This window comes from Cucumis sativus, chromosome 1, assembly GCF_000004075.3.
Source record: "Cucumis sativus cultivar 9930 chromosome 1, Cucumber_9930_V3, whole genome shotgun sequence".
NCBI classification, from domain to species: Eukaryota; Viridiplantae; Streptophyta; class Magnoliopsida; order Cucurbitales; family Cucurbitaceae; genus Cucumis; species Cucumis sativus.
In genome coordinates this window covers 17,950,438-17,959,756 of record NC_026655.2, presented here as the reverse complement: position 1 = coordinate 17,959,756, position 9,319 = coordinate 17,950,438, and the positions used below count along the sequence as shown (strand labels likewise).

General features: G+C 32.3%; 1 protein-coding gene across 3 annotated transcripts; it reads right to left on the bottom strand.

Moving 5' to 3' along the window:
* Positions 1 to 5,170: 5,170 nt before the first annotated feature.
* On the bottom strand, positions 5,171 to 8,925 carry LOC101210955 (palmitoyl-acyl carrier protein thioesterase, chloroplastic). 3 transcript variants are annotated; one of them, XM_011658233.2, is made up of 7 exons: positions 8,596 to 8,925; positions 7,297 to 7,935; positions 7,017 to 7,150; positions 6,487 to 6,600; positions 6,192 to 6,363; positions 6,030 to 6,098; positions 5,171 to 5,950 (listed from the first exon to the last, which is right to left on the bottom strand). In XM_011658233.2, exons 2-7 carry the CDS (start codon positions 7,786 to 7,788, stop codon positions 5,681 to 5,683), a joined length of 1,251 nt encoding a protein of 416 aa, XP_011656535.1. In that variant the 5' UTR covers positions 7,789 to 7,935; positions 8,596 to 8,925; the 3' UTR covers positions 5,171 to 5,680. The 3 variants fall into 3 exon arrangements, with proteins under 3 accessions (XP_011656535.1, XP_031736041.1, XP_031736040.1); XM_031880181.1 differs by having other exon boundaries at positions 7,297 to 7,922; XM_031880180.1 differs by lacking the exon at positions 8,596 to 8,925 and having other exon boundaries at positions 7,297 to 8,544.
* Between the last annotated feature and the right edge of the window lie 394 nt (positions 8,926 to 9,319).

The window sequence follows — 9,319 nt, the reverse complement described above, 5'->3', positions numbered from 1 at the left end:
GAAGTGTAGAAGAAGTAGGTTTTGAGGAAAGTTGGGTTTTGAGGAAAGTGGGTTTAGAGATGGCACAAGTAATGTGGCCCACAGTGTACCAAAAAATTCAAATGGGAGGAAGTGATTTTGAGTGTTGAGTGAGTTTTTTATATGATCTTGGGAGACACAAACATGGGGTACCCTTTCAGTGTGTCGACACCTTGTCCCTTCCCCTCTTCCCCTCTTCCCCTCTTCCCCTCTTCTCTTTACCATTCGTAGTATCTCATCCTCTATTATATCCTTTTTCTTTTCCTCTTTCTCTCTACTTTTTTATATTATGTGATTTTAAAACGTTGAAGTTGACCCATAGTCCATCGCTTTCATTTTGTTGACTCAATTCAAAACCTAAAACCAAGCTAACCGTTTTACAAACAAGGATTACAAATCAATCTCCAATTATAACATTTTTTTATCATTCCCTTTCCTTTATTATTTTGGCCTTTCCTCTTCACTCTTCCCTATTTTCTTTTTATGAATGAAGTATCTAAATTTAGAAGTAAATATCATCTAAATTGATTAGGGTTGAAATCAATACTGTTACTCATTTACAGTTTAAAGATGAAAATTAAATGTTTATGTTATAAGTATATAATCTGTTTACGATTATAATCAAAATGTCAATTTACATTTATGTTTAGATACCAACTCCAAAGGACAATAGAGATGCCAAAGCTGGTTGGCGCACGCAGCCTTGAAGAAAAATAAATTATATAAAAAACACATTTTCCTCAATAGTTCCATGCAATAATTCTGACACTTTTTCTTTTTCTAAATAACAAAAGAAAAATAATAATAATTTCCAAGAAATATTAGATTATTTGGAAGATCATAATAATATGTGATTACCAAACAAATCCATGGCTATCAAATATGATAGGTAGTGATAAAGTTGCATGGTGACATGACAAAATATTATTAATTGCATGAATGATCAGTTATTAATATCATATCTAATCTTTATACTGTTCAATATTCAATTTGTTTAATTTGATCTAACTATTTCAATTAACTTAACCTTATTCCACTTTCTCAAAACAAGAAAATTTAAAGAAGAAAAATTTTAAATCATAAACTGTTTGTCTAATCAAAGAAAGATTCCCATTAAAACTCACCCAACAAAATTTCCATTAGTGTGTACCAAACTTTGATTTTGAACTGGTGGTGGTTGTTCATCCATGTCTCTATTCTTCTAAATAAATAAATTTTTATTATGCTTAAGAACAGTCTTAAGTTTGTTGATCAAAAAGGAATTCCCAATATGTTTAAGGGAACCAAAACAATCTTGCTTTGAGGTGTGTAATGAAAAGAGTACCAAAGTAAAATAAAGTGGGAGTCTCTCAAATTTAGCCTAAACTCTTTATTATAAGTGAAAACGAAGATGTTGTATAAGAGTTTTACGTCGAATTACTTCATTGTCATAATCAGTTAACAACTCTTATTAACAAAATTATTTCGATTGCAAAACATGTTATCTCCCGACTTAGGTGTGATTACATCAAAATATCCATGTACAATTTAATCCCTTATTTTTTAAAATGTTTGTAACCTTGTGTTAAGTTGTGTTTAATTTATCACAAAATCGAGAGTAATTTAAGAAACACTATTAGATATTAAATTTATTTATTTATAGATGAAAAAGAAAAAGTATATTTTGTGAAGAATAATATCATATTCCAACCATACTAATACAATAAATTGGTAATAATTATATAAATGAAGGTATATACAATATATAGAATGGGTCATTCCTTGGTTTATGAGCATAATTAATACATAACCATAATTATGTTGAAGACTATAGTTTTAATATTATTAATATGAGAAAGCATGCAATGATGGCTTTGGGATCTGTATCAAACAAACTATAATGGATTTTGTTACGAACAAATACATTGCATTAAGATTTCTTTTTTTTTTTCTTTTTGTTAAATTTAGAAATGATGTAGTTGTTAAGAAGGCTTCAATGAATGTGTTTGCTTTTTCACAAACATACACACACCCACACTTAATTAATTAATTAATTATAATGAAATTCATTAGTTAATTAGTAGAACGGTTCATGTACTTAACTTGGTTATACTAAAATCAATCAACCACGTTGGATCCTCAATCTTTATCCTCTTTTTACGCTTAATTCATATAATATATTTAATGGGGAGACAAAACAAATATATATATATATTTTTTATATATTATAGTTTTAATTTTTCTTTTTTGTGATTTTTTTTTTATTGTATACTATACCTTTGCTTTATCATAAAGAAAATAAAGGGTTTTTGTCAGAAATATTATAATTGAGGAGGAGTGGGTGCAATTATACAAACCATATATACTTTTTTTTTTCTTTTTTTATGTCTCAATAATGAGATTGTTGTCTGATAAATAGCTATAATTGGATTTTTTTTAGAGAGGAAATAATAATAATAGTTAATAAAGTTATATGCATATGCTTAATTTTGCAAGAGGAGATCCATAAATTTGTCTTTATAACGGTCAGCTAAATCATGATTATATTTCTCAATTTACGAGTTTAGGTTTTGAATAGCTTATATGCCCTTATAAATATATAATAATATTGCTTTGGAGTCTAAAGTTTAATCTTCTATGCATAGAAAGAGATGTTTGGACTTAATTCTATCATATAAAATTCCTCAACTATGTTTTACACTAGCAAAACAAAAAGATTAGTGTAGTGTAGGTTTTGAAATACTAAAGTGGTTGATTTTTTTCTTTTAAAAGTTTTATGACCTATTTAATAAAAATTTTAATTTTACTTTTTTTTTAATTGGAAGATGAAGTTTGTTTAATAATTGTTTTCTACCAACATAAGTTTAGGTTAACTGACATATGTTTGTTCCTGATGACAAGAAATTTTTAGTTCAAACCTTTCGAGTACAACAAGGCATTTTCAAAAAAAGAAAAAATTTGCTTTCTCACAACTTTTTAACAATATCTTTTATTGGTAACGTTTAAATTTATAACTAAATAATATATATATTTTTTTAAATACACAAAATCAAGTTTTTGAAAGAAAAAGAAAAAGCTTTTTGTTTTGTATTTCGAAAATGCTTTTAAAATTGATAACAAAATATGAAAACATACGTGTGAAAAAGTAGTATTTATAAACTTCATTTCAACTAAAGTTTAACCAAGCTGGAGAGTCATTGGTTTATAGTTTTGAAATTCATATTTGTAGAATATTTTTCAAATTTTCTAATTATAGTTTTCATATTTTTGAAAAAAAGACATTTGAAATCCTGTAATTTATAAAATCAAAAACAAAAAACTGAAAACTACTTTTTGGTTTTCAAAACTTTGAAATTATTAGTAGGAAGTGGATAGTAAAAGATAGAAGAAAAAAATAATGAAAAGAAGAATGGTTAAATGTCTAAAAATCAAGAAAAAGATATTAATTTACACCACTAAATTTTGGAGTTGTATGTGTGTCTAGAATTAGTAATCGTATAAAATGATAGTTTGAGACAGTTATGAGTTTAGTTTGGGATCAACAATCTTGAACTTAGGGAGACAGAAAGGGAAAAACGAAGACAAGAGAGGAAGTGTAAGAAACGGACCAATAGAGTAAAGGGAGGAAGAAAGTAGGGAAATGAGAATGAGAAACGTTGTGCCGAAAGACCCAATTTGCCCACCTCGGCCTCTGAGTTTGGGCCAAATGGCCCAACTTTCTCACCTTCGTAGTGTTCTGGTGGCCCAAAATATTTGGTCCCATGCCATTTGTACACTGTGTTAAATCACTGTTCGTAAGTGAGCACTTCAACATAATATTAGTCTTCCTTGGCATTTCTACCCTATATGTTTTAGAAATTGAGATCCCTTCATGTTATATCTTGGCTTGTAAAATCACCAACATGAGTGTTTTAGATACACTTAAAGCTTTGAATTGTTGAGTTTTAACAAAATATTAGAAAATTAATTGTCCTACTTCAGTCTTATACTTCTAAATGATCTCTAACTTAACTTTGACGGGCCCTGAGAATATTTAATCCAAATATATCGTAGATCGTATGTGACTATCCATATCCATCCATTCCTTCTTTTCCATCATACATCCAACTCATTCTTAACTACCAGTTTGCCCAAATTTCATTTGAGTCAACCGAATTAAACAGTAGAAAATTTAATTTGATATACTGCAAAACCATTGCTAAAGAACCAGGGCAACTGGGAGATTACAAATGGCAGATTGCTAAGAATCCGCAAGTGAAGACAGCGACCATTCAAAGAAACTCGTGATAGGTTGTCCTCTAGAGCACATGTTAGCTTTTAAGATATTTGATTTTTCTTTTAGTTAGAATTGATTTTTAATTGATTTTCTAACTAATAGTTAGAGACCTTTTAAAAATATTTTGTAAACATAGACTAAAATATTTTATTTGAAACCATTTTACCCTATAAAATAACATATAATAAAAAGAAGTAAACAAAGAATAAATAAATTAAAGTGGATGAGACACGTGAAATTAACTGAATTTTTCTTCTTTTTTTTTTGGAAAAAAGCCATATTAATAAAAATATATTTCAACGTGGAACGTTCCCAGCATGATCAAAAATTTCCATCAAGAAAAATTTGGAAGTATTAATTGGACCACAAAGAAGCTGATTTGAACAAGGAGAAATAACTCATTCGTCAGGAGGAATTCCTCGTAGTTCTCCATCAAGAGAAAAAGATATTCGAAATCAGAACCAAAACTGACATGTCTCAAATAGAAAACAACAAGGTTGAGGATGAAGCCAAAGAGGGAAAGGAAGAAACAAAAACAGGCAAAAGTGGCCAAACACATTGTCCACTGCAAAACATATTCATAACTTTATATTACTTATTCTCAGTTGCTATTTTCTCAAATAATTGGGCATTTAAGATAAGGTTAGTTATATGTAGATAAGAAACAGAATCAACTTTATAAAAACAAGAGAAAAGACAAAGGTAGGGGCATTACTCATTACACAACGTGAAGAGTGGATGGCCTAGCTGGAACCGGCAAAGCAGATATTAACTTCGTTGGTCCAGCTACGAAGCCAGGCTGCTGCAAAATATAACAATAAAACACTAACGTATCAATTATCATCCATAACGTGCGGCAAAATCCATTCTTAATTCTCGATCATCAACCCCACGTAATTGGTAAAAAAAATTAAATTAAATTAAGGATCAATCAGTACACCACACATGAAAAATATTACACATTTTCAACTCTAATTAAATGAAAGCAATCAACAAATAAGGAAAAACCCAGGAACAGTCAGCCAGAGCGTTTAACCTAAAGACCAAGACATTAGAGAGGGGTTATCTATACTTTTACCTTCCCGTTGAGACAATGGGAGAGAGCGGACAATAAAAGAATTGACTAATTACAATGGGAACTGCATGTTTTTCTGTTCTTTTTTTTCCCCAAGGAAAACAGATAGTTTAGGGAAGGACTGGAAAAAAAAATATACATATACATATATATAAATATATATAAATATAAAGATCATATAATCATATGGGATTTTTGCAAATCCGAGAAGAAACAGCAGCAGGACTCTATAACACAAGCAATGAATGCACAAGGGTGGGCCAATTAGAGACTCCCGCTACGAGATAGCTTCTTGAATTGATGTTCTTTTCTTTCCTCTTTTATTTTGCCTTTTAAATATTTCCGGCTGGAATCTGATCCAGCATTCCGAAGTTTGTTGCATGTTTGGGCCTCCATTCAGTTCTTCCTCTAACAATCTCAGCTCCGTTTTCAAGTCGAAGCAGGTGCTGGCACTCGATGTCGCCAGCATCTGCTAAATTGGTGATACCAGCACCAGATACAGCAGTAAGAGATTGAAGCACACTGTCCCTTCCACATTCTCTCCTGTATTCTAAAGTCATAGTAGAGAGTTCATGACTCTCCAGGATTGGCAATGGAGCACTCTGTGATTACCAAGTTTTGTTGTCAGAGACAGCGGCAAGAGAAACGAAAAAGAAAAAACCAATTTGAGAAGAAAACTACCTCGAGTATCCAGCCAATGTACTTGACGTTGTTAACGTGCTGGTTAATATCTAAATCACTCCATCTAGGCTGCAATTCAATATACATGTCATTCACAAGAATGAAACAAGGAAGCCTCCACCTAGTAAATCATATTTAACCTAGGGAGGTGTTATAACTTACCGTTAAACCTGTACGAATGTAATCAGCACTATCATCATCAAGTTTTGGGAGTTTTCTACCATCTTCTTCTACTATGGGAGGTGAATTTGCAAAGTAAGGTTCTATTTCACCTCTAACTTCACCAGGAATCTTTGATAATTTTCTTGTCTGCTTATTCATCATCACCCAGACACTGTCATTGGAGGGGAAATAAGAATAATCCCAGTTATTAGAATAATTATATAGATCCGTCTTCTCTCTTTCCTTCTTTTGAGATGCAAACAACTACTACCAGGAGAATTGAGGAAACATATACCTTGAGGCCCTAGTGAGAGTTTCACCAGTTTTGCAATCACGAACAAGCCAATCTCGTCGCATGCCATTCTTCCCAGATGCACAGACCCAAGTGTCTACTTGAACAACATCACCCCTGCAGTAAAGGGCTTTGTCAGGCATAAAATATCCTTAAGAGCTTTAACCTTTAAATAATTTGCAAGTACCATCTAACTACACAGATGAGATCATAAACCATGGGATGTGATATTTTCCAGATACCAGATAACTCATTTTATTTTCCTCCCTTTTTCTTTTTGATGAATTATAACACATTTCATATTAGAGGGCAGTTGATGTAACAATGAACGTGAACAACCTAAAAGTCATAAACTGGTCGTTGGCTATATATTCTGAAAATGTGATAAGCTGTGGAAGTGAACATCTGAACCATTCATCTTACATAATCAATAGAAAATTAGAGCTAATGCATAGAAGAATAAACCAAATGTATGCAGACGTAAACTACTTTCCTTTTAAGAATACATATACAAGAAACGTATGGAAGCTTACCATGTAGGGTATCTATCTACCACAACTTGCATCTTCGCAACTACCCATATCAAGTTTTTTTTACACATTTCTGGTGTAGAACCAAATCCATCACCTAGCAGTCCAGCAGTTTTTACATGATTAAGTGCAGTTTCCTGTAGTAAGAAACAAGATAGCATCTTACTGCTTCGAATATATGAAAGAATAGAAGAATTAACAACCCTATTTTACATTGAACATGCAACCAGAAAAATTTTAGAACTACAACAGATAAGCATCATAAGAATGATTAATCATGTACCTGTAAATGATTCATTAATGTTTCTATAGACGCTGTCCGATCTGCACCAATTTCATATGATCTAATTGAAAAATTCTGTCTAAACACAAGACCATCCTGAACAATTCTCCCCAAACCAAATGGATCAATAAGCATGTCAGGCCGCCTAGGCTTCCAGTCGAGCATCATCCATTGCTTCTCAGCAGCCAGAAAGATGGTGGTGATGGCAGCAAGAAGCATACTCCAGTCAGGTAGTAGATTAATGAAAGTCCTCGGAGGAGGTGATGTTGTCAAATCATCGTCAAACTTGACACCCTCAATTCCAACAGAAGTACCGTTTATCTTTGGAGGAGCTTGGGCATTTGCCTTAACAAGCAAGCCACGAGAAGATGATTTTGGCCTGCTTCGTCCAGGATTGACAGATCCACTACCGAATTTAGTTGATCCAGCACCAGAATCCGAGGATGGAGAAATAGCAGGAAAAAAGGCAGAAGTAGCTGCAGTGGCAACCATGACGAAGTATGTAGTAGAAACACAGTCAATATACCAAACCAGACACTTGTTTGAACGAAATTCCCCTCTATCAATTGAAACCTGCGTACACGCAAGATGGCTGGGTTTTTCTTGAGGAAATGGCCATCAGCAACCTGTAGCCATCAGCTACATGGAATTTAGAAATCCATTATGAAAGATTCATGAGATTAAGATATAAAAGTCGCGAAAGTCAGATCAAACATACATCTTACGAATTTATTCTTTCTTTCTTTACAGCAATAAAGTAATAAACATAAATAATCACAAAAGCGATGAAAATCACATGAGAGCTTAAATACATTCGAGGGGAAAACATTAGGAGTATCCAATAACCATAATAGAAATGAAGGCATAGGGATCAAAAAGATTAGAACCAAAACAAACAAAATTACAAGGCATTTCAAAACAAACAAAATTACATGACATTTCAAAACAAAAATGAAGAGAAGTAGAATGTAAAACACGATTTACAGGAGAAATTAAAAGAAAGAAAGCATGAGAGAAGAAAAGAAAAGGCAGATCCAAGATGTTGAAGAAAGAAAAAAGGAAGAAAATGAAAACAATGTGTGTAAGAAAAAAGAAAAGGCAGGCAATAAGAAAGAAGAAGGAATGCATGAGGTGAAAAGAGAAAGGTGATGAGTTGCATGGTGATAAGAAGATGAGAGAAGAAAGAAATGGAAAATGTAGAGCAAAAAGAATGGAAATCCAAAAGAAGAGAAGAGAAGAGAAGAGAAGAAAAAGAAAAAAGAAAAAAGAAAAAAGAAGAAAGGTGCAGATCTCGGGTACCTTGGGGAGGGAAGAAGAGGAAAATGGGGAATGAAGGAGAAAAGGGAAGGAGATGAAATGGGAGAAGTGTCCTGAAAGGGCGGGGGATCGTAGGGTTTGAAGAATGAAAGAATGAAAGAACGAAAGAATGAAAGAATGAAAGAATGATGTCTTTTTTCTTTTTTTGGTGTTCGGCAATTGGAAGTTTTAGTTTTAATTTAGATTGCTCGGAAAATGGAAAAGAAGGGAGAGGGAAAGGTAAAGGGGAGGGGGAGGGGGAAATGAAGGCAACAGGCAACGGTTGGTGTTAGTGGTGCCTGGTGGGTAATTCTTTGTTTTTCTTTTTGAAACCCTTTCAAATAATGAAATATATATATTTATATCCCACACCTGCCTTCTGCTTCTTCTTCCTTTTTCTTCTTTCTTCCTCCCTTTCAGTCCACAGTTCCTATCCTCAATTTACTATTTTGCCCTTCTTTCACTTTCTTATTTCTTTCTCAATTTTCTTCCACAATCATCTTTTTCTTCTTTGTTTTTTATTTAAATATTAATTCCTTAACCTAACTCATCCACTTAAAATATTTACAAATATATCCATTTTCACTGTGTCAATATTTTTTTTTTTTGTTCATTTTACTATTTTTAAATAAAACAAAACATCATATTTAAAAGAGTTATAAAAACTAACCAACTCGACGTTAATACATTATTATTATTAGGGAATAATAAAACTAAAAACACCCAA